Here is a 25,817-nt window from a genome sequence, read left to right as displayed (position 1 = left end):
AGATGGATGGAGGGAAGTGGAGGAGGAGAGATGGAGATAGAATATAGACCAAGAGGATGAGAGAGAAAGTGAGTGAGTGAGTGAGTGTGTGTGTGTGTGTGTGTGTGTGTGTGTGTGTGTGTGTGTGTGTGTGTGTGTGTGTGTGTGCGTGCGTGCGCGTGTGTGTGTGTGTGTGAGACAGATAGAGGCAGACAGACAAGAAACTACAGAAAGATAGATTGTACAGAGAGCAAATAAGATATAGAAATATAGAGAGACAGAGCAACATGTGTGGTCAAGAAAGAGGGGCAACAGAAAGAGTGCTGGACAGAAAGGGAATGAGGGAGAGAGAGAGAGAGAGAGAAACACAGTCCATTCATTTTCCACTCAGGGAAACAGTTAATCTCCATTCATCCTCTGTGAATAAATAATTACTTAACAATCATACACAAAAAGTATTTGTTTACTTTTATGGGGTTTAATTATATTGAGATGATGAGATTGATATATGCATATGGAGATCCACATGGTTACGCAGTGCACGAAAATTACACAGACAGATGGATTGATGAATAGAGAGAGAGATAGTTAATGGGAGATGAGAGATGTTTACAGCCGAGCTACACTGAAGCTTTCAGGGGTTGCTGTTGGGCGTCAGCCATCAAGTGAACACTCCCAAAATCCACCTAGATCCAAAGCCCGATAGCCGATGCCAACATTCATTTTATTTTGTGAATGGGAAAAATGAAAAACAGCTTAGCAAGCATTTGTTCCAGTAGCCTATAAAAACAGGAGCCTATAGCCTACATTCATGTCAAGCCACAAAATGTAGTTCAATTCAAATCCTGTAGATTTTTTAAAGCAATAATAATGATAAGGATTTCTTGATTGTTTTGGTGATTTGAATTATTTAGAATAAATTAGCTAATAAATCCTATATATTTTCAATGATAACATTTAGTTAATTTAGTTTACAGGCTGTAACCACACTGTGCATTTTTTGACCTGTAAAATACAGTAATTGCACATGTCAAAATAGGTGACAAACAGTTAATAATCAAAGTTGGAAAGTACAGATTTGGCCAGTATGAGTTATCTTGTATCTTATTTTTATAGCAATGACAGTTACGGCTCATCAAAGCAATCAAAGCATCAAAGCAATGCATTTTTGACAAAGTTTTGGGTAACTAAGTAGGTTAACTAAATGTTATATAACCTGTTGTGCTAAAATAGTATTACTTATGCAAAATAGATAGTGAAGAGTGGGCAGCATGAGGAAAAATGGATAGGATTTTCTGGTAGTGCTAGACACGCGATGTGCAGCATTTAGAGCAATGTGATGCGCTCTGACTGGCGGAGCTTTAAGGATAGATGGCAGATAGAAAGGTGAAAGAAGGACAAAGAGAGAGAGAGACATCGGAGAAACAGACGCTGCAGTTGGACAGCTGGATGTCTTGTCTCTATTTTGCAGCCTGCTGACCCCTTAATGAAGGGTGAATGCTAATAGCTTTTACTGGATAACAGAGCAGAGCCTGGCAGTCACTGTACAATAGCACACTGTCTAATTACAGGTCCAGCCCATATTGACTGTGAATGTTGTACAGACATAAACAGACAGACGTAAACGTAGACACACACACACACACACACACACACACACACACACACAGATACATGCACAGTTCTCTCTGTCTTCCACCAAGGATTGAAGGCGGGTAATGAGGGAAAGCCGATATTACACACATCCCTATAGTGTACTGCATCTGTGAAGTGTAAAACATGTGTGGGGAAAGTTTTGACCCTATGTTACTGACTGCTGTGTTCCCTCTCAAAGCAGACAGGGGAGTACGCCACAGATGAGGAGGAGGCGGGGCCGACGGTGACGGGCGAGGAGAAGAGCATCGAGGTGTTTGACTTGCCGGAGACGGAGGACATCTTGTCTCCCTCGGAGTTAGATGCCACCAAACTCTACCAGAAGTTCAGAGAGGTAACGCAGCCAGTCTGCAAACTCTGTTTCAACCCCGAATCAGAGTGAAGAATACTGATGTGGGACCAGTGCAAGCACCAATATATTTCACTCTTTCTCGTCACTGTCTTGCCTTTTAGTTAAAGGAGAGACTTGAAGAATAAATAACAAATATACCCACACAGACTCTAGAATATAACACAGAAAGTGAGGAAATTATATAAATAGTAATAGAGACCTACACAATGGAATCTAATGCCCCTGATTTACTTGGCAGAGTTTGATTCTTTTGTCACAATCTAAGATCCGCTTACCCTCCCTAATTCCTAATCTGGATGATTAGAGACCTGAATACAAAACCGATGTAAGACCTACAGTATGCTCATTACATCCCCAATTACCCATGTTTAGTTAAAATCCACCAAAGCGGAGAAAGAGCCAACACTTCAAGCCCGTGTTTCGATCTGTATCCCGGTCTTGGCAGCTCTTCACACAACCGGCCTCTAAAAAAACAACAACCTTCGTTCAACTTTCTGTACCGCACTTCTAACAATGATCTCACCTCAAAGCCGCAGCTACAAAACAGTAGATTGTATTCACCGACAGTTAACTCGTTTTTATGCTTTTTTAGGCGGCTGAGCAGCTGGTCATATTGATCGAGCTCTCCGGCGCTGCTTTTGGCACCGTAACGCTTCAGCCTGTCCCCCGACTGCCACAATAGCTGTATGACACATTTAACAAATGGCTTCAGCTGCACTGCGGGCACTGCTGGGGATATTGAGTGAAACAATAATGTAATCTCTGGTCCCAAGCCCTATGCACTTCTTTTGCGCTCTCCCATTTTCTCCTCTTCTCTGTATCACTCCCCCTCTCTCTCCCTTAGCATATCTTTTACTTTTTCTTTTTAACCGCCCTCTCACCGTTTCCTCCTTTTCTCTCTTTCCTTTCTAACATATGCCATCAAAAGGGAAAAGGAGCCAGCCAGTTAGCGCATCAAGCCTCAAAAAAGGACATTAAGAAGAAGATGAGATGGTAAAAAAAAGGAAAAGGTTATTTTATTTTGACATGGAGCAAAAGGGCTCAGAAAGTGCAAAAAAATGAAAAGTGAAGATAATTTAAGCATATGTTTCAGCCCATCAGGCTATCATTAGTACTAATTTCTTCCACTTTTTGCACCATGTCAAATTAAAAGAATTTCTTTTGAACTATTTCAGTTCTTTTTTGAGGCTTGTGCCCTAATTGGCTGGGATGCGGGCTCCTTTTCTTTTTTGATGGTGTTTTGAACTCTGTTTTGGAGCCAACGCACCCAGAGTAATCATTAGTGCCTTAGTCAACACAGGCGCAGTATCGCAGGTCTTTATACACATTTTCTAATGCACATGCACACACACACACAGTTTCCACTTAATGCTCTTTTTCTCTTTCAAATCTCCGCCTCTCTTCAGGAAGACACGAGAATCCAGCACGCATCAAAGTAGCGATTGTTTGTGAATGCTCCACAAAGCTTAGTGTAATCATATCACAAGGGATAAAAGATGCAGAGAGCCGCCTGATACGGTCCATATGGCATTAACTCTATCAGCTTCATGAAGTATAATGACTTCAGTGTGATTTTTTGGATTGGGATTAATTGTGATCAAATTCTCAATGTTCACTGTACGACAGATTGGTTAAACCTCTAATCTGGCTCACTACTTCTTACACTTCACCCTCTTATTGTGTCGTTTGACCGAGGACAAGTGGCTCAAGATAAACTCTCCCACAGCTCCCTCTATCACTCTTTCCTTCTTTCTCCCTTCCTCACTCGCTTCAGCTCTCCTTTTCCTTCACTTCTGTTTCTGCATCTCTTGCTCTGCATCCAGTTCTCTCTCCATCTCTTCCTCTCCTTTTCACTTCTGCTCTTTCGCCATCTCTCTCTCTCTCCCGTGCCTCTGCCTGACCATCCATCTCCCTCTCCATCCTTACCTCCCTTGTCATCGCTCTCTCTCACTCTCTATCTATCTAGCACTCTACACTTCAAAATATATCCATCTTAACAAGCCATTTAGACTCATATTCAGTGCTAAAATCTTAATTTAATAAATTAACTTAAAAACTTAACTTAAAAAATAAACCTTAATTTTCTTAAAACAAGTGTAGTGGGTTGAGACGATTACACTTGTTTCCAATGCAGTCTCTGTTTTTAGAAACAAGTGTCAGTCAAACAGGGCAGAATAAGGCATCAATTCAAGAAAATTGATTTGCATTGGAAACAATTGAAATCTACAGCTATCTGTATCTATCCATCCATCCATCCATCCAGGGATGTAGTGGAAGTTAACCCCACCTAAACTCAGTTAAACGCCTTTTTATTTGAGGAATAGATTTTACACACCTTTTATAGGCTGACATAAATTGTTATGATGTAAATTCATAGTATGCATCATAGGAAAAGAAAAAGCATAAGTTAATGTTTTTCTGAAAATGTAATTGATTCTTGTGTATATCTGTGGTTGTTGGCCTCATGATGAGTTCATAGCTTTCCCACCTCTTTAATTTCCACTACATGGCTGTATCTATCTACTGTATCTGTCTGTCGCTGTCTCTTGCCTTTCCTTGCCTCTCTCGCTCCCCTGCGAGAGTGTGTGTCAGTGCTGGAGCAGCGATGCTGTCAGGGGAGGACGGGGTCGGCTGCCTCCGTCCGTCACGCTGTATCGACAGCAGAGAGCCTGCGCAGCCATGCATTTGATCATCTGACCGCCTTCCCTTCTCTCTCCCGTCTCCTCTCCTCCCAACAGCTCCAGATCAAACACACAGTGACCGAGGCCGAGATCCAGAAGCTTAAAAACAAGGTAAGAGATTCAAAGTGTCAGTGCGACCGCCGGTTGTAGGTACAAATGATGGAAGTTTGTCAGAGTTCAAACAATTTGTAAATGGATGTGTGACTTGCCAGATGTAACAGAAACAGGGAAGTTTGGGAACAGGAGTTCAGGCTTGTTGGGGAAGTTTTGGGGGTAGATTTAGCTGATTAGGAAGGGATAGGTAACATCATTTTACGAAGACCATGGCTAGTATGCATTCTGCTTGTGCTGTAAAATGGCTTGCACTATCTATAAATGTCAGATATCTTAAAAAAAAAAACTAGCATCCCGCAATAGACTGCAATAGTTGCCATTTCAGGTGTACCTTACGTAAAAGGTCTGCTATTGCATGTATATTTCAGCAGTTTGCATTTCACTGTTCTGCAAAAATTCCCCTCCCCCTCAGCTCTCAATGTCACAAGTGTCTCTTAAGGAAGCAAGAAAGTGAGAATGGCAGGCGATCACCTGGAGAGTTTCTGTTTTATCCCTCTTTCTGCACTCTGAAAGCCCTATGTGTGTATGTGTGTGCATGTGTGTATGTGTGCATGTAGGTGTGTGTGTCTGTAGGTGTGTGTGCGTGCATATGTGTGTGTATGTATATGCGAGCATCTGTACCATCTACAGTGTATAATTTATATGCTCAGTCAAATTTAATGGCCTAATTTGATTAATTCCCAAATTAATGTGCTGTGAGTCGATATGCTGAAACACATTAGAGAAGTGATGCCTAAAAGGCTTTTTAGAGGGGAGGGATGGACTTTTATGGGGAAACAAAGTACTGCAATTTGGGATCTGTATGCAGACTTTGTTGCACCTAAGAAACTGTTAAATACAGTTAAATAGAACTCATTGAAGGGTTTTACTTTGAGTAGCTGGTGTGTGACATTAGCCCCCATTTGGGCGGAGGTTATCACATAACCCTTCAGACAGTGATCTGCCTAAATACGACATCTGGATTTGTCGTCTTTCATGTCTCTTTGTCAGCGCTGATGTTATTTGATTTGATTTGGTCTCGCCCAGTTTAATGTTTTGAAGTGCTGTCATGTGGTTGTTTAGACAGACAACATAAATCCCTCTAGTTCTGCTTTGGTGTGAGGGGCCAGCTGTAGAGCATGGTAAAATATGCAAGGATTTATTTCAAATCACTATATCCATTTTCAGAGAAAAAAAAAAATCATTGCTCAATATTAAAAAAAACACACAGATGATAACATCCTCTAAAATGTAAAGGGCTCAAGATAGCTAATAACTTCAATTACATTCAAGAATGAGCTTTTATAGCAGCATGTGTTTTGTTAGAGTAGCTGTCATATTTTTCAGATGGTGAATATCTCATTTTGGAATTAAACTCTTCATATGCTGAGGCTGCGGTATCTCCAACAAAGAGGAAGGAATACCATTCTAATGACCATTCTAAAAGTATAAAATGTGTTGTTTGTATGTAGGTATGTTGAATCGACATTTTGTGGCTCAGAGGTTAGATACACCATCCCACAACTAGAAGAGCACAGGTTTGACTCCCAAACCAGCCATGTGTCCTGTTCATGTCCTTCATCAAGGCACTGAACCCCTACCTACTCAATTTAAATCGCTCTAAATAAGTGTCAGCTAAATGGCTAATATGGAACTGTAAAATATCCCCCCTCCCAGCTGGCGTCGGTGGAGAGGGAGAAGCAGCGCTGGGAGAAGGAGAAGAGCCAGCTGAAGGCCAGCATCGAGGAGAACAAGGAGAGGATGCTGAAGCTGGAGAGCTACTGGATCGAGGCACAGACCCTCTGCCACACCGTCAACGAACACCTGAAGGAGGCCCAGGCCCAGTACCAGGCGCTGGAGAAGAAGTACAACAAAGCCAAGAAACTCATCAAGGACTTCCAGCAGAAGTGAGTTAATTCCAGGTTTTTCTTGTTAAGGATCCCCAATCAGACGCAGATTAGGCCATGGACCCCCATTGATAATAATTCATTGATCAGATGTTGTCTCAGGAATCCCCATATTGGCAGGTTTTAGTTGTTGCTGATTTAGTATTAAATTGTATGACTGTCTACACTGTAGAGAGAGAGATAATAGAGGTGAGAGTGAAACCAATGATTAGAATATCCAATCATACACATTCTCTCATTGGGGTAATTTCTAGTAAATTATAGTGAAATAAACTATTCCTCATTTTGCTGGGCCCCCCTGGAAACTCCTCAAGGACCACTGGGGGGCCCCGGACCCCACTTTGAGAACCACTGGCCCAGAGCAACACCAAGCACGTCCAGCAGAAGTGATTCAAGGCAATGTAGGCCCGGAATCATAGGCTTCAGCAAGCTGTATTTTCATCTATTTCAGAGTAAATAGTTATAGTATATAGTTAACCTAAAAAAAAAGGCTGCTGAAGCTCATTAATGCCTTATATAAGAATTGCATTCAGGACACTAGGCTGAAGCTTGTTTAACCTTGTCTTGTCTATGCCATGGACTCATCTAATGTCTTCCTGTCCAGGCCACTATGTTGCTCTGGTTGAGTTGATGTAGTTAGCCTAGTGCAGTCAGCACCTTCTACTTAGCTGACTCTGAACTGAATGAATCTCCTTGCCTTGCTGAGACAGGCACATAACCTGAAATGAAATATTATTTACATGGCAGTTATATCTACAACACATTTTAAAATTCCTGGCATTGAACTTATACTGTGGTAAATAATTTCAGATGAATTCCTCTGTTATTCCTTCTAGAGCCACTCTCACTAGCCTTAGTAACAGAACACAGAAGGAGAATATCTCCTGCATTTCCCTCTGTGAGCCCGAGCATCTCTTTTATAGTGCGAGTCCCGTCCCATTTCAGCAGTAAGAGCCGAGTTTCCATTCTCATGCAGTGCGCCTCTCCTCCTCTTCAGTGCGCTGATCTCTTTGGTCAGTCCCATCACAGCCTCTACTGCTCCCCTCCAGTCTGACTGCCTCTAATTGGCTCCGGCCCTGCAGGCCAATGCAGGCTAACTGTGGAAACAAACTCTCCATGCTGATGTCTAGCAGAGGACCGAGCTAAACAGGCTGCAGAGGAGAGACAGCGAGCTCCCCGACCAAGGGCAAAGCAGGCCCGGGAAACGGCTATGTTTATTATTCTTGCAAGGGATATGTGTGTGTGTGTGTGTGTGTGTGTGTGTGTGTCTGTGTGTGTGTGTGTGTGTGTGTGTGTGTGTGTGTGTGCGTGTGTGTGTCCACTATGAGCAGCGGGGTCAGAGTGAAGTGAGTCACAGTGACAGTCTGAAACAGCCGCGGCTCCCCTAACGCCACAGCTGAGCGAGAGGCAGGCACTGTGGCACGCAACGACACACACACACACACACACACACACCCACCCACGCACATGTCTCTCTCTTCCTTTTTCTCTCTTAACACACACCCACTTAGCACATTAACATCTCCCCTCTCTCCTGTCCCTCCAGAGAGGTGGAGTTTGTACAGAAGGAGGATGCGGAGAGGAGGAGGCTGGAGGAGGCTGAGAAAGCTCACCTGGCTGAGATCCAGGGGCTGCAAGTCAGGGTAAACCAGCAGCTCTTGTTTTTTTTCTCTCACTCTGTCCATCTCTCATCTCCACTTTTCTCTGTTTACCTCCCTGTCTCTGTCTATCTGTGCCTGTAAACGGCAAACTCATTGGCTTGCAAACAAAACAGAGCTCACAGGAGTTAAAATAAGCAATAATGAACATTGCGCTCCTTTCTAGCGCTTAAAATGCTGTAAAAAGTAACTGATAAATGTTGAAGAACCTGCAAAAATGTATCATTTGGTTGCAGCGTGATCAGCTTCAATAATGTTGGGTTGTACATATCCCGAATATTTATACTGTTTCTTTTATAGCACAAGCTGTAAATGTGATTTGCAATGAGAAGGTGAGCTGTAGGCAAGCCAACTCCTTCCAAGGACCATCTCTCTCTCTCTCTCTCCTCTCTCTCTCTCTTACACTCCATACCTGCTCAAGCATGTTATGTGTATTGTGCACAGTGGTGTAGTAAAGGTAAGTATAGGGATTTGCATGTGAACAATCAACAAGATCAAAAAGACCAGTGTGACAGTAGTCCATCGCTAGACCACTGTTTTCCCTCCGGAGGGTTTAGAGAATATCTGTGCCCATGTCTGCCCATGTATAAAATGAACCTGAGTTTTTCTCCTCACTGGACAGGGGGCACAGCAGATTTGCTTTGTGTGCAGGGGACCGTGGCAGGAGCTTTTGTCATACTCCGCATTGATTTTCTACTTTCCTGGTCTTGTAACTTGACAGTTGCGTGGTTTTCTGCTCAAGTCTTTGCCGATGCTTCATAGCAGACTGGGCAGTCCACCCTACTGTCCTCTGCTGTTATTCTGCACACTGAACACTCATTGTACTACTGCATGGCTTTGTAAAGAGGGAATGGTGAAGTGTGGCACAGGAAACAGTTGTGAAAAAACATTATAATCTGGAATTCAAGTATAACCTGAATCCAACAACAAGGCAGATGGTTTATCCTCAAACTATGGTTACAGCCATACTGGTGCAAATTTACATTCAAATGTTGAAGTACTTCAGTTGAGCTTGGTTTCACTTGCACTTGGCCATCCCCAGTAAGTGATTCAGTGTTTCCAAAGTAAATTAATAGAAGATATATTGCACACTGCCGAATTTTCCCTTCATTTTAGTATTTTAAAGCAAATGTTTTCAGCAGGTAAATGCCCACGGCCGATTAACATCGATCGGCCCTCTCTCTCTCTCTCTCTCTCTCCAGATTGCAGCGTTGGAGTCGGAGCTAATGCAGCTGATGAAGCAGAACGGCATCCAGGTCAACAACAACAACAGCAACAGCGCTGAGAGGCTCGGCGCCCAGCAACACAGCCCTGCCAGGGCCGCCGCACAAGCCAGAGGTCTGTTTATAAGGGGATTGCTCTTTATCAGGATGATTGTGATGGCATTTCTGCTTTATTGGATAGTACAGTGGAGAGTGAGAGTAAAGATAGGAGAGTTGACATGAACTGGGTATCTACAGGTCCTTATGTGCTCATGTCTTAGAAGTTAAATTAAGTCTAAAATTCAGTTCCAAAGTTTTCTCAGTGCCAGATCATCCCAGATTCTGTTAGGTCTACTTTTTCCATTTTCAATATTTCTTGTGGCCAAATTGGTAGAACATTTTAAACCTTACATTTACTGTCAAATTTATGTATGTGTCTTGACCCACTATCCCATGATATTGTCTCAGTTATGTGAACTGACACAGTGAATAACAAACAATTTAGAGTTGGGTAAAGTATCTGTAATGTAAAAGTAAGCCAATGAGGATTGGGCACCTTTAGTGTATGACATGGAAATAAAATCAATCAGTCAGTCAGTAGCTGTAGCTGGTCTACAAAATAGCAGCTAATGCATTTTGAATTATTGAAAATGACACAAGGAAGGCAGATGATGTGCCCACATTTTAGGCTGTTAGAGGTCTGGTAAGATAAACCAAGCATTCATCTTATCGTTCAAATATGTAAAACCACATTCATCAATACAGTATATATCTTTGCCAAAGTCAGGCTGCAACAACAAATTCAATCATGTTACACCTGAGTGTATTTGAACTTTATAATAGGAGCAAAGTATGATATACAGTATATAGCTCCCTTGTGATACTGTTAAAGTTTCAGAGCATAGGAAGGTTTCTTAGGAAGGATCAAGTTGTCTTACCCTAAGATGACCCATGATGCACCTCTCAACCAGCCATGACCTTTTAAGCCCCTGGAGAGTTTATTCACTGTCAGTTTCCCATGAAGGACATTGAAGGGATTCAAGGATTGTCTTGTTGCCTACAGTAAACATTCGCTTGTAGACTCACACACATACACACACACACACACACACACACACACACAGAGACAGACATAGAGCGAGGCCTAGATCTGTCCTTGGATTAAGCACATGTTACACACTATTCCTCTTGCCACAAATCCTCTCACTTCTCCTTTACTTCCCTTAACCTCCACATACTCTTTCACCTCTGACCCCGGTTTCACGTTGGACCTCTACAAACAAAAACAAGCAAGTAATCCCTTTTGAACACATCTGTCTCCTTTGTTCTCCTTCTAGTCTTTTTAAAATCCGCTGACTTTAGTTCAGTGGCTGCATCTGTCTGAATGGAGCGCGCGCGGAGAAGCGCCGTATCTGATACTGTACAGTGCAGACAGGAGCGCAGATTTGATCTGCGCTGATCTGGATGAGGCAGCCCATTACTCAGTATTAGAAAGGGGGGTTTGAGGGAGATGGGTAGAACAGGATAGAAAGGAAAGAGTATGAGAGGAGAGAGAGAGAGAGGGTGGGAGGAGAAGAGAGAATCCGCTGAAATGATCTCTTCCTCACAAATTTGAGTGATTCAGTCTTTGTCTTCTCTGACAGTGCCTCCCTATAGAGATGGGGAATGATTAGATAAATGATAATGACTTGCCTAATTAGCAGTGTTACTTTTGGGGGAATGGAGACTTGATATTTTAACTGAGTTGATCGTTTTTTAATAGACTTATTCAGTTGGAGTATTAACGCTGGACCCAGGCCAAATTAAGTGCATGTTAATACGACAGAAATGAAAGAAAACGTGCCGCTAATTGAGGGACAAATGCTTTTGATGAACAACTTCATTATAGAGTGGTATATTTTTTATCCTGTCACACTAAATCATGTGCGTGTTTGTGTTTATATGTGTGTGTGTGTGTGTGTGTGTGTGTGTGTGTGTGTGTAGCTCCAGACCTGAGGGAGGGCTCTCCCCACTCACCCAGCAAAAAGAAGGGCTATAGAGGACTAGCCCGAGACAGCATCAGCTCCACAGAGGGAGAGGTTCGTATGAACACACACACACACACACACGCACCTGATTTTCGATGCAAATTTAGATGAAACACACTTTTATTTGCAACAACAGACTTTCATATTACCAGCATCTGTTAAAAGTAGCAGCAGGATGTGACACGGACAGATGTGATCATCCTTTATCAAACAAGCCCCGTTATTCTCAATGTGTTTCCCTAAATTTGATTAATCTCATGTTGAATGCTTTCCTCTAATCACACTACAGCATGTGTGATTAGTGTGTGTGTGTGTTTGCGTGTGTGTGTCTTTAACCCCTTCCCATTCCTTTAATGTGTAATGGATTAATTGCTGGGCGTTGCTCTGCGGCTGTCATTGAGTCTGTGGCGCTGTCACAACCTATTGTCTCTCCCAGTGTGATAATAACAGCCACAGTCTCCTTCTGGATGAAAGGCTCTGGTCAGGCTAATGCTGTCACTTAGTGGGCCAGAGTAGGAAGGACTGAGATCAGATTGGATAAACGGCTCAAGGAATGAATCGGAATTGGCAAGAATACAGAAACCAGGCAATATTGTAGAAAGAGGTTCCTCAAAGTGATGGAAAAGAGGGCAGGTTTCATCCATCACAATCAGAACTTGGAGGCAGTGAAAGTATGTCAAGCGACTTCTTTCGGTTTAGTCTCTGCGGCATTGGTGGATGTTCACATCACGTCTCCCTTGATCATGCTTTATCCGTCCTTCCTCCAATCACTCTTCTGTCTTCTCCGTGACCACACCTTGTTTCTCCCCTTTCCTCTCCCCTTTCAATTTTGTCATTTGTATTCTGTCACATCTCTCTCTCTCTCTCTCTGCACTATCTCTCTCTCCTCTTTCCATTCTCTCTCCGTTTGCTCTCTCTCTCTGTCATTCTCTGTCTCTGTCCCCCCTCCCCTGTTTCCTCCTTTCATCTTGCCTCCTTCCTAATCCTCTCCTCCCTCATTTTCCTCTCTCCCACTCTACCCTTTGTCTTCCTCCCCTCCCTTCATCTCTCTCTCTCTCTCTCTCTCTCTCTCTCTGTCCTCAGGTCTCAGAGGGCCACGGCAGTCCGGCCCACAGTCGCAGCGGTTCGGTGCGCAGCGCAGCCTCGTGTGACGGAGGGCCGGCGGTCCTCAGGGCCCCGGGCAGCACCGAGGGCTCGCCCAGGCGGGCGCTGCACCCGCTGGCCTCTGCAGGGGCGCACCAGGAGGGTTAGTACTCCCCCACCCCGCCCAACCTCAACTGATGTCACGTAATGCAGGATCAAATGGTGTCTCTTCAAAGGCATACTGTTGAATTCAAATGTTGTGCGTTTGTTTGTGTTTTTGAGACGAAGCAAGCAGTCATCAGAAAGATAGAAAAAAAAAAAGTTCAGACGCCAGAAGGGCAAAGCGTTGACTGATTGCCTTGAATTTGAGATGAGATAGACAACAATGTGATAGTGTGATAATGAAAACAGACAACAATGTCACTGCTTTTGTACATTTGTTGCCTCCAACTGGGGTTTTTGATGGGTTGTACAGCTAGTAATGCACATATCCAAATCATGCGTGCATGTTCTCTGCACGCCTAGACACTTTCTGTCCTCATTAATGGCCTTATGTAATGCCCCTGCTAATGTGAATGTGATGCATGATTTTGCCCATTGTGTATAAGCTGTAATTTCACATATTTGTTGTCTTCATATTCCCGTATTCTCTCTCATTAGTACACACTGCATATATCTTAATATTTTAATGTCTCACTTATTTCATACTGAATATATATCAATTTTAAGCATAGTTTCATATGAATATATTATATTTTCATTTTCACTTTATCTCAATATGTTTGATGTAGTATGTCTGTTATTTTGCACACACTAATGCTGCATCTGGTTTTTCATACTTTTCAGTCATACATGTGCAATTCATTGGAGTTGTTGACTGTGTAATACCCCTCATTTGCTTGTATCCTATTATAATTGTAGACTAGCCTATGGTATTTAGCATCAGCTAATGGGGCTCCAAATAAACAATAATCAATATTTATCAAATTGCATGAAATGAAGATGTGTTTGAATTGGGACCAGTGTAAGTGGGTGTGTGTTTGTGTCCCCAGGCTCTCAGTCTCCTGTGGTGTCCAGCCCCTCTCTCAGCCTGGAGGAGAACAGCTGTCGACAAGCTCTGGACCCTGGGTAGGAGCGTGAGGAGGGGACTGTCCTAGTCTTCTCTTGTTTTGTACTCATACCAGCTGTTGATGCATTCCAGATGACTAATTCATTCATCGTGTGCCTATTTTGTGTTTTTTTCTGAAAAGCAATTACAAACAATTTGAAGTATTTTGTCTTTGGCAGTGTCAAACGCTTTTGCGATCAGAAAATTGTTACCGCCCCCAAGTAGAGATGGGTGATCCGTTATTACAGACACACAAAAAGTAGTAAAAGTGATCGACTGAATGAGGATGGAAAGTGAAAGTGACAGTAGTGATGGTGATTATGTTAAGTATGGCACCAGTGATGGTAAAAATGAGAAGGGTGGGATATTCTCGTCTTTCACCCTGAAGCTGCTTTTTCTCACTCTACCTTTGTTGCTCTCAGGTCCTCCCTCAGGAAAAGCAAAATGAAGGACAAAGACCCCAGAGCCTCCCCTGGAAACAGGTAGATGATCATTGCATCAGTGTTACAGTGTTTTCTTGCTGCTAGTCTGACTCCAACTCGTTTAGTCACTGGACACAGTGGGATGGTTTCCAGCAGCACGCCCCCAGAAAGAGAGAGGCATCAGTTGTCTAGCACAGCAGACAGGGACTCAGTGGTCTCACACAAGGGTCACACACGCATGCACGCACGCACGCACGCACGCACGCACGCACGCACGCACGCACACACACACACACACACACACACTGTATTACAGATTTGGGAATATGCCCAATTCTCCATGAGTGCTTATGAGAATCAGAGAATGTTGCAGAAACTGTTTGAGTATGTGGTAAATCTCACCATTAACCTCCATTTAATTTCTCTCTCTCTCTCTCTCTCTCTCTCTCTCTCTCTCTCTCTCTCTCTCTTTCTCTCTCTCAGTTCCACAGAGCCATCAGTAGAGGACAGTCCAGAGAAACTCAAGGCCAAGGTACATGAGGTTAGACTACTGGTACATTAGGCAAATTATGATTCACTGGATACTTTACAGTGGGGACTTTTAAGGACACTTTGCTTTGCCCTCAGTAATTAATTATAAGCCCAGTCAAAGCAGACATCTAGCCAGACTTACTGGCACCATCACTGTCACTGCTTCATAATCACTGTAATCTCTGTTCATGACAGTAGGAATAATCAGTAGTGCTCATGTATGTGCAGGTCATGCTTAGCTGTGCTGTAACAGTATGTTAGATACCATTCTGTAGGTTTTATTGACAGTGTTTCTTATGGTATGCTATCTAGGTTTTATGTATTGTTGTCATATGCTTCTGTTGAACAGAACTCTCTTACATGGCCCCACTTCTTCTCCTATTCATATTACATGGTATTGTATTCATTTTTGTTTTGTCCAATCATACCTCAATCCAAAAGGCAAATGACTTGGTACTGTGAGAGGTAAATGGGGTTTAGTAGCAAAGGAAATTACCACAATCATAGAAACGCATAATTGCATTTTTAATTGCAAAAAATCACTAATCTGTACAAAGTGGTACATTTGATTAGCTAACATTAACTTTTAAATGAGAAGGCCTACGTAATCTTAAAAGTCTTTTAACCTTTTTCCATGTCTTTAGCTACATTGCAAAAAATATCCATTTTAGCAAGTCATCTAGTTTTGAAACAAGTTCTTAAAACAAGTGAGAAAATCTGCCAATGAGGTGAGAGAATTTCACTTCTAGTGCAAATCAACTTTTTTCATGGATTTTCTTGTCAAGTGCCATCCTGATACTAGTGAAATCATCTGCTTTATTTCAGATATTGTCATTTGTTTCAGAAAGGTCTTGCATTAGAAACCAGTGGAATTATCTCACCCCAATTTTTTTTTACTTTTTTTTTTAAGGAAAACAGGATTTTAATAGGAATAATAATACTTGTTAATATGGAAAATTTTTTTGCAGTATAGCAACTTGCATGACTGAAAACTATTTCTAACACTATGTAATGAAATATGTGATATGCTGGAAAGATCAGATGCGGTTTCCAAAGGATTAAAAAGCAGATTATTTTGGATCCTGCAAAAATCCAGCCCTCTCCAAGGACACATTCTCAGCTTAAGACGAGTGCACATCAAAATTTTTATCAATGCAGAATTTATGCGCATTAATAGTTATGCAGAGCTCTCAAGTCGGGATTCAGCCCTGAAAGCTCAAAGCTTAAACCTGTAAGAATAATCTCTCAGTTTTTACTTCAGACAGTGGTGAGAGTCAAAGAACTGCTTCAAGCAACAGTGTATAGCTGCAGTAGATGTGAGGCAAAGCTCTCAACTTATCCAGTTCAAAATCTTACATTAAAAACAGCCTAACAGGAGTTTTGTGCTGGGTTTTACTTTTAGTGTTTGACACCGCTGACATGTGTATCTATTACTGCCTTTGTTCATCTGTTTTTTATTCAGAGGACTGCTGGGAATAGTTAAATTCCCTGAATATCCAGACTTGGACACTTCATATCTCTTTCTCTCTTTCTCTTTCCCACTCTCTCTCTTTCTCTCTCTCTATCTCTATCTTTCTCAATTCAATTTGCTTTATTGGCATGAAAGTTTACAAACAATGTTGCCAGAGCATCAAGATAAATATCTCTCTCCATCCATCTATCTGTCTACACACACATAGGACAGCGAGAGAGAAAGAGAGAGATAAATCTAGAGATCTAGAGGGACCCATACTCATATTTCTCATCTCCACTACATCATTTCTGACCACTAATCACATTTACAGTTTGTGCTATAAAAGAACATTATAAATATAAGGGATGTGTACGACCCCACCTTCTTGCAGTCAATCAAACAGCAATCAAGTGATGTATTATTACAGGTTCTTTAAACTTATCAGTCTACTTTTCACTGTATTTCAAGCAGTAGTAGTTTGACTTCTGTGCACTCTGTTGTTTTGATGCCAGTCCAGTTGCATTAATAACTGCAGAACACTGGAATATTCTTTATTTTACTCCAGTAAAACAGATTAGAAAGTTGATTATGAAGCTCTTGAATAATTTCTTTCAATAATCAATCATTCTGGCACATCCTTAGTAGAAATGCTTTTCTTTCTGATTCATTCACTCATGCTTGATTAAATACACAACATCAGCTTACTAATGCAGCATCACGTCACTTTTAATTAATAACACTCCACAGGAAAATAAATCAGACTGAAGGGCTCTCCAAGTTAGTCTCAGACCCAGTTGGCTGTCACTGTTAGCCTCATAAATGTGTTTTTTATGCCTCAGGGTCCTGCTTTGAATGATGATCTGAGCGCCAGCAGCACCAGCTCAGTGGAGATCAGTGGCCTGCTGACTGAGGCCAAGATGTCCGGACGCTCACACACCCTGGTGCTCTCCTCAGACGAGGTACACTTACAGCCATGTACCTTGATTTATCTGCTAGAAGAGATAGAGAGAATTTACTCCCTGTAGGCCCAAGGGTTTACTGTGAGGGATGTAAATAAGGATGTTATATGGGGATGCATTGATGCGGGGAATAAAAAGACTAATTTTTGACCCAGCATGGAAGAACAGGCACATTGTAGGAGTGTTATTTTTGTTTTTCATAGATTATTCTTTGCATTCAGAGGAGTAAAATGTTTATTTTACATAGTAGGGGAATTATTAATTACTGAATGAAAAAAGCATTTTGATTAAACTTTTTTTCTGATCTAAAATGGGTCTCCTGTGACTAAATCGGGCTGGGTTAGTGGCATTTGGTCACATTAGGAAGTGTTAAAATATCCCATTTCCCATAGTTCCATATAATTTGTGCTTGTACATAAGATGTGCATCTCTGATGCGGTGAAATCTTATGTACCATATTTTAATTACGCTTTTTGATGCAGCGTTTCATCTTGTCAGCCATGTACCATTATCAGCTTCCCAAATAGTGAACTTCATTATATAAACTAAGAAACTGAACAAACTAAAGATGCTGGCATGGAACAAAATGGAAATCATTTTGTTTCTGCTCCATGTGTTGTTCTGCTAACAACCCAGTCATCTTCTGTTGTCCTCTATGCTGCCACATTCAGAGTCTGGATATGATAGATGATGAGGTGAGACTGAGGCAGCAGGCCTACAGAGCAGATGTGTTTTACTGCATGCGTGTCTGTACTCGTCTACTGAGTGTATGCCGTTTGTCTGTGGTTCATTTCCATGCATTCACGGCCTAGAATGAGTTTTCTGTGCATGTCTCTCTCCTGAACAGAGTTCTGGAAACTTTCTTTCATGGTGCTGTTGATTCCATCTGAACTCATTATTCATCCAGTGTACTGTGGCAGATGCACAGTTTTAGATGCATGGACAATTATGTTAGAGTTGGAAAAGTTGGAGTTGTCTCTCTATCTTTCTCTCTGCTGCTTGTGTGTGTGTGTAGATCCTAGACGAGGGTCAGTTCCCTAAGCAGCACCAGTGGCAGAACCGCAGCGTTACAGAGTGGACCTCCCAGCAAGTGGCCCGCTGGCTCATGGGCCTCAACCTGGAACACCATATCCCAGAATTCACTGCCAAAAACATAGATGGAGAACAGTTGCTACAGCTGGATAGCACTGAGCTCAAGGTGAGTTAAACCTCGATGTTTTTAATACACATACACATACAGTATACATGGGTAGACCTATGGAAGACGGATGCTTATGTGTTTCCATTTGTTGCAGGCACTTGGTGTCACTTCTTCCCAGGACCGCGCCCTGATCAAGAAGAAGATCAAGGACCTTAAGGTTCTGATGGAGAAGGCCAAGAGGAACCGTGAGAAGATGGAGAAGCAGCGCGAGAAGCTACGGAAGAGAGAGCTGGAACAGCAGCAGAAACAGGGCCGCAAAGAAGAGGCGACAGAGTGAACCGACTCCGTAGACCGGCTCCTCCCTATTTACTGTAGCACCACTTCCACACCAAGTAGCATCTCGGGGAACAGAACGTCAGTAGGGCCCACAGTGGAGCCCTGGGGGACGCCTACTCAATCGTTCCAAATAGCTCAGTGGTGGAGCTCCACGCCCAACTGTTGGAGACTGTCGAGTGACTTTTTCACCAAGCAAATGAAACCAAAATGAGCATACAGTTGGATAATAGGATGCTGCCCCTTCATTCAACTCATCTACACCCATACTGTCCTTTTAACCATTTTGAAACCTGCTCGATTCTATTTATTTTGCTGTTCATTGCTGTAAATTGGGTTTATTTATTCATATCCAGAGTAGGTTTGTGAGAAATTCACCTCATCCTCATCCCAAACATATCATCTTCAGAGCCGTCTGTGTTACCCATCTTTGTAGATGTGTATCATAGCACCTTTAGACATACTGACCATGTACATATACAATGATAAATATAGATACAAATATGTCTAATGTGCCATTTTTGATAGAATTATGTATATCCTGTTCAGATACATAGATCAATGGAATCTCCTTATAGCTTTGATGAAGCACATACAGGTAAGGCCTGTGTGGTGGAAAAATATGGGGCAATACTCATGTCCCGCCACAAGGTGTCCCCATGCTGCTTCCTTTCACTGCTGAAGAATGCAACACTGGAACTTTTCAATAGGAATTCAAGCAGGGACCAAGCAGGAACCAAGTTTTATTGGGAGAAACGAGCTCTCTCAGTACTTTCAAGAACACTGGAATGCAAACACTGGAAGTTAAACTACTGCACTGGCTTGTCCAATCTTCCTTACAGTATACATGTACCATACTAAAGCAATTCTCAAGATATGAGTGATAACAAGGACATATTCATTGGACTGACTTGGCTCTAATGGAGACTCCGGGTTCAATGTAACCATGGCTTTGTAACATACCAGACCATACCACAAAAAACAGGATGACAAAATTAAACCTCCTGCTTATATGCATAATGTTGCTTTGACTCCGCCTGTAACCTGCTTTTGACCTCTTTTTATATTCTCTCAATAACAAAGTAATACCCAACCGCTGCCTTTAGAAACTCTAGAGTAGACTTTTTTCTGAACTCTACCCGCTTCTGTGTGAGTGTTAAAACACAGTGACTGATCTTCTGAGTCATCCATTTCTATTTGTTTTTTTTTGTTTTGATTTTTTAGAGCAAAATCAAAGTTCACCCATGCAAATCGACCATGTAACAATTAATTTTGATTTGATTTAGCACTTATGTTTTCTGGAATATTCTGGTGAATATTTAGGGATGCTACCTTACAGATAGTTTGCCTCTGCGATCAGAAAGATATAAGAAAGCAGAGTAGGCAGGTGCAACGTGAGTAGACACTATCTTAAAGATAACTGTAATTGAGACTGGACTTGTTGCAGGACTTTGACCTTACAGGTTACAATACAAATGATGGAAATAATAGAAATTGCACTAGATACATGCAATATAGTCTGTTTTAATTTTGCTATGAACTTGGTTCAGTAAGGCTCAAAACATTTTGATTTACTTGTTAGAGAAAAAAATACCTTTGAAATGATTTTGACATGTGTACTTGGTTTATGCAATACTTGTCTTATGATTATGAAGCTCACTCAAGACCTGTTCCCTCTATTACATTGTTTTTTCTCAGAGAATCATTCCATACGTTTACATTAAATGTAGAGATGGCAGTGTCACCGTGACGGTAATGAAGGCAGCTTTGGATATGATTCCCATTTGTCTTAAAGGCGCTGCCTGGTTTAATGCTGAAGGGTTAAGAACAGGAACAGTGTGGATTACAAATGTGTAAATTCTGACGTGATACCTCCATGCAATGCCACAATGATACAGGTATCATTAATCTGTTAATGTTATTATTTATTTATTTATGTATTTAATGAAGCATCTGACTATTGTTTATGATAACTTATACATTAGAGTATTATTAACACCTAATAATGATTTATCCAGAATTGTATGATTACTTCTTTTTGCCAAAAAAAAAAATCATTAAAAAAGTTCATTAAAAGTGATTTTAGATTTAAATGGTCATCATCAAATGAAGTGATTAGCGATGAGGATTTAAAGTTTGTATGTCAACCCATTTGGAATTTGCAAAACGAGAACAAAAGTTCCATCCTTTCCCCTTGTGCTTGTGGTTTTAGCCTTCCTCTCAAACTACCGAAGTACTGCTCAAGTGCTGCTCCAATAATGTAACCTGATCATGATGTATTCTTATGAAATATTTTGTAACACTTGAACCTTTCTGTGAATACCACCACCCTGTCAGTCAGTCGACGGACAGCACTCTTATCACTTTTGTATGTACAGTAAAACACTGAAAGCAATATGCTGTATGAATCCTAAAGAAGCCTTGTTTTCTATTGTGTCAGTGTGTGGTGTACAGTTTGTGGGAAGGCTGAGGAGGGTAAAGGTCAGACCTGGCCCAAAATGTGATCTCAAATGTTTGTGCTTGACTGAGCTTGCCTGTCACCATGAAACCAATCTATGGACGAGACCCTGGTGCTCCTGGCAGGCAAAAACGAACGTTTGAGTCGTGTCCGGAAGGGTTCATTGGATGTTTGTCTTTCGTGTGCATAGGAATGTGTAGAGAGCGAAAGATAATCACCACAAATTGCTAGCCATGCTTTCACTATTTTAAAAGCTGCGCTTTCTCCTCCTCCTCCTTTTTTGTCATTACCTTGCTCTCTTTTTTGCATTCTGAAAAGTTGAAAGGGCAGCTACCTGTCACACTGAATAAAATGTGCAGTCACTGTCAGTGGTTTGCTTTTGTTTCTTCTTTTTTTCACCATTTGTCTGTCTTGCTCTTTGTAGTTTTGGTGTTCATTTGGTAACCATCTGGAATTTCATGAGGGGCTCTTAAAAACACAAATGTCCACAGAGAGGTAGATAATAGAAATCGCATTGTGTATGTCCCATGCACCAAAACAGACCAACAGGTACAGAACAGGTACAATCAGAGACAGTGCAAAAATCATGTTATGGCAAATTGTTATTTTTTCTTCTACTCCATCTTGAACATTCCTCATCGTAAAACTCAACAGCTTGCATTGATACTTTGTGTACTGTAGAGTTAAAGTTATGGATGAGTTATGGATTCAATTCAGTCATTTTAAGAATGGTGCACAATGAATGGGACAGCCAGCTTCCTCTCTGAAACCCCTGCCACACTCCTCTCATGCTCACATGGCCCTATATTTGTAAACCTTTTTGTCATGTGACCATCCGCTGTTATTCCCCATGATGCCTTTCTGTCAGTGGACATCTCAGCGGACTATGGGAGATAAACATTTGACTGGCCCAGAGTCAACCACAGTCAGTCCCTCCCTCTCTCCATTCTATTTATATCCAGCCTAATTTTACTCCAGGGCTATTCTATTTCCCTCCAACCAACTTTCTCCTGCCACTTGCTCCCCCTCTTCCTCTATTCCACTTCCTTCTTCCTTCCTTCTAGACTTCCTATATCCTATGGCTAGGGTTACACAAGCCCAGTGGGTATGCTCACCACCTTCATCATCACTATTTGTGAGTTCATCTCCAATCTTCTCCATGCTGTGTTGAGAACATTAGTGCCAGTGGCAGGTCCGGCCGGATTGGCGGGGGCGGTCATGGAGGAGTTCAGCCCCAGAAGGCTGGCTGCCAAGCAGCTGAAGGAGCGCTTCCTGAAGGCCCTGCAGAGGAACGACACCCAGGAGGTCCTGCAGATTCTCCACACCACCAACCTAGACATAGACACCGTGCTGGAGGTGGAGGACCGCAGCATGGTCCTGGCCTCATACAAACAAGGTAGGAGAGGAGGTACACATTTAGTCTGGACATCCACACCTCAACAACACCAGCACCAACAAAATGAATGTTGGTATGGTCACTTTTAGCATGTACTAAGTGTTTACACCCAGCCCAGATAAGTAATCATATTCTCATAAATGCAAATAAGAGGACTATCCACAGTAGAATACAAGACTATAAATGATTATACATTAAGACAAAGCATTAGTTAAGAAACATAGATTCCACACTTCCTGAATAGCATAGATACAGAATTAGTTCTGCAGTTTATCCACTGAGTGGTGCTAAACCTCCACTAAATCTAAAGCTGGATCTTGACAGGAAGCGTGAGCTACACTGGGTGAATCTCAGTGACATACAACCTGTGGTCAACTAGAATGGAGTAGACATACTGCAATGCAGCATCCTGATTTATCATTTATTTTATCTTCAACATTATCCCTATAATGTATCTTTGTCTAATAATCAGTCTGTAAAACACAGAAGTCACAAAGCCATTCTGAGCTAGTCAAAAAACCAGAAGTGTCCTTGGCCTTTGCTGTAATTACAAAACTCTTTTTGTCCCTCCGATCTCCTACAGGTTACTGGCTGCCAGGCTACAAACTGGAGAAGTCTTGGGCGATGGGGCTCCATGTGTGTGTGATGTACAATGCCATAGAAACAGCCCTGGCGCTCCTTCAGAACGGGGCGGCGGTCAACCGGATGCCCAATGGGAAGACGCCGCTGCACGTGGCCTGCGAGGTCTCCAACGCCGACTGTGCGGCCTTACTATTGGCCCACGGGGCCAAGGTCAACGGCCTATCGCTGAGCGGACACACACCCCTCCACTACTGTATCACCAGGGAGTCTGTGGACTGTGCCAAGCAGCTCATCCTCAAAGGTCAGGAGGGCAGGGAGGGAAGGATGGAGAGAGGGAATCCTTGGTTGGATAGATCAGTAGATAGATTAGTAGATGGGTGAAAGTGCAAATGAATGACAAGCTACAGAGAGCATAAAAACATCCAAAACAAAAACACAATCAGTCTTGTTTTCCCTTTCAGGTGGAAAAGTGAACATGCCCAGTCAGAACAGCGATGAGGACACACCCTTACACACAGCAGCCAGATTCGGCATCCCTGAGCTGGTGGCTCTGTACTTGGCCCACGGTGCTTCTGTGGACGCAGTCAACTCTCGCCAGGAGACGCCCCTGATCACTGCAGCCTTCTGGACTCTAGACACCAAAGAGCAAATCTACAGCCAAGACCACCACCTTGTCTGTCGCATCCTGCTGGACCACAAAGCAGGTGAGAGTCCTGAGGCTCAACTCATGACATGCAGTTTTGGTTCCAACAACATTTCGCCGTACCTAAGCCCTCTGTTCCAGACCCCAACCTCCAAGAAGAGGACCATAAGACCGCTCTCCACAAGGCGGCGTGGAACTGCGACCACGTCCTGATGCAGATGCTGCTGGAGGCCGGAGCGGACACGCGGGCCATGGACATCAATGGCTGCGCCCCTCTCCAGTATCTCCTCAAAGTGACGGACGTCAGGGCCATGGCCATCCCCGAGCTCTGCTACCAGCTGCTGCTCAACCATAACGCAGCACGGATCTACCCGCCCCAGTTCCACAAGGTACAGTAGCACAGTAGGTGGGTGAGGATTGCACAGCTCTGGTCAAGTTGGGCTTCTTGCAACTCTTCAGTCATTTCAGAATATGCTTGTCTTTTGTGTATTTGAACTACTGTGTTATGTTGTACAGGTGCTGCAGACCTGCTATGACTTCCCCAGAGCTGTAGAAATCATGGTCAACTCTTACGAACGTTTAAAACCCACGAAGAAGTGGAGAGCTGCCATTCCTGACGACTGCTACAAGGTAGACAAGTACTCTGCAAGTATGTTATCAAGTGTATTGCCAGTGCACACTCCTGTTAATGGGTATCTAAAAAGCATTCCTGCTCTCCTCTTGTCTGCTCTTAGCCCTTGATTGCATATCAAGAGTAAGAACACTACAGCAGTTCAATTCAAAACATGTTGACCTGTTGTAATGGATGTTTGGTTCACTTACAATAGGTCTACAATAAAAACAGAAAATGAAAACACAATAAAAGAACATTACATTGGCCTTCCTCACCACATGCCTCATTATATGAAAATGCTAAATGCGAATGGTAAAACTCTATTGTGTCTTCTGTTTAAGTTAGTCTAAAATGTTGTCTTTGATTCTTTCTTTTCTCCCTGCAGCGTCACAAAGAATTCTACGACTCTTTGTTTGCCGTTTGCACCAACACACCTCGCACGCTGCTTCACCTGGCCAGGTGTGCCATCAGAGCCAAGCTGGACAGACGCTGCCACACCGACATCGGACAGCTGCCCCTGCCACCCTCCATCCAGAAATATTTATTACTGGAACCTGAGGGGATACTGTACTGACGGAGAGACTTCACTCCATAAAATATTATAGGGATGATGCTGTTTTGAAATGTAGCTGTTTGCACACTGTGGAAGTGGAAAAGCCTCCCAGGTTGAGCTACATGTAGGCTATCATTGCTAGAGCAGGACTCCATTCACAATGCTTTGTGCAAAACTGCACCAGCAGGGGGCGCTGTCAGACGGGACAGGAGAGAGGATGCACCCAACCTGTTATCACAGATTATAAAACACATGACCCTTTATCCACAACAAAGCGTAGGGCACAGTTGAGGAAAAATGCCTTGTGAATCTAAGCACTGTTATTCCTATGGAAGAGCTGATGAATCTTACTACATGTGATGAAGATACATCAGCATCATATAATAAGGGCAAAGGTCACTGAATAATTTGAAGACATGCACATACTATTCATGGCAGACAGCGTTGTGCTGGCCAAAGGTTGAAGTCAATCATTTATGGTGAATTATGAGCGAGGATATTTGCCTGCTGGGCCTCATGGATCACAGATTATCAAAGATCAAACACGGATCGCAGGATTGTCACGCCAGCAGCTGAGGTTTACACTGTAGTGCAGAGCTGAACTGGATCTATAGCCTCTGGCCTCACTTGTTGTATGGGGTCATAGCCCCAAATCAGACCGACCATCTCATCCCATATACAGACTCTCTATCTCTTTCTTTCTTCCCTATGTTCTTCTACAGCCTCCTTGTTTGTCTCTTTCAAAGTGACAAGGCTTCTCTTTTGATCTTTCCATTGCTATTTTCCCACTCCGTATGTCCTGTCATCCAATCTCTCTCCCTCTCTATTTTTTGTCCCTGCCCTTCCCTCCCCTCTCTAACTGTGAGTCATCAATGCAGGCTATTTGGCTGACTCTACTTCAGAGGATCCAAATCTACCCGGCAACCAACCTCCATGCTCATTCTCATGCTCATGCTCTGATACTCCGCTATCTGCAGAACAAACACTTGA

General features: G+C 42.6%; 2 protein-coding genes across 2 annotated transcripts; both read left to right on the top strand.

The window, feature by feature from the left end:
- Positions 1–1,816: 1,816 nt before the first annotated feature.
- Positions 1,817–21,311, top strand: LOC139667847 (neurabin-1-like; the record flags this gene model as incomplete). The annotated part of the gene is made up of 13 exons (XM_071547320.1): positions 1,817–1,966; positions 4,723–4,776; positions 6,436–6,665; positions 8,212–8,308; positions 9,526–9,661; positions 11,515–11,603; positions 12,636–12,798; positions 13,688–13,763; positions 14,649–14,697; positions 16,989–17,108; positions 17,780–17,803; positions 18,124–18,306; positions 18,404–21,311. Coding segments are annotated over 13 exons (1,554 nt in total), but the record flags the coding sequence as incomplete, so codon positions are not given.
- An 836-nt stretch (positions 21,312–22,147) lies between these two features.
- On the top strand, positions 22,148–24,848 carry asb4 (ankyrin repeat and SOCS box containing 4). Its single transcript, XM_071547319.1, has 6 exons — positions 22,148–22,436; positions 23,020–23,319; positions 23,480–23,722; positions 23,803–24,050; positions 24,178–24,291; positions 24,660–24,848. The coding sequence occupies exons 1-6, from the start codon at positions 22,148–22,150 to the stop codon at positions 24,846–24,848; spliced, it is 1,383 nt and encodes a 460-aa protein (XP_071403420.1).
- The last annotated feature ends 969 nt before the right edge of the window (positions 24,849–25,817 follow it).

Source organism: Centroberyx affinis, unplaced genomic scaffold (assembly GCF_046629955.1).
Source record: "Centroberyx affinis isolate AG114_WGS23_722 - 3 ecotype Tasmania unplaced genomic scaffold, CSIRO-AGI_Caff_v1 ptg005809l_1, whole genome shotgun sequence".
NCBI lineage: Eukaryota > Metazoa > Chordata > Actinopteri > Beryciformes > Berycidae > Centroberyx > Centroberyx affinis.
The sequence above is the reverse complement of the archived record's forward strand: the minus strand, read 5'-3'. Positions and strand labels throughout refer to the sequence as shown.

Bases quoted from the DNA above. Each gene is read 5' to 3' on its own strand.
- asb4 (XM_071547319.1), top strand. From the start codon at position 22,148: ATGCTCACCACCTTCATCATCACTATTTGTGAGTTCATCTCCAATCTT. The intron at 22,437-23,019 runs GTAGGAGAGGAG...GATCTCCTACAG, and splicing joins CCTGGCCTCATACAAACAAG to GTTACTGGCTGCCAGGCTAC. The intron at 23,723-23,802 runs GTGAGAGTCCTG...CCTCTGTTCCAG, and splicing joins CCTGCTGGACCACAAAGCAG to ACCCCAACCTCCAAGAAGAG.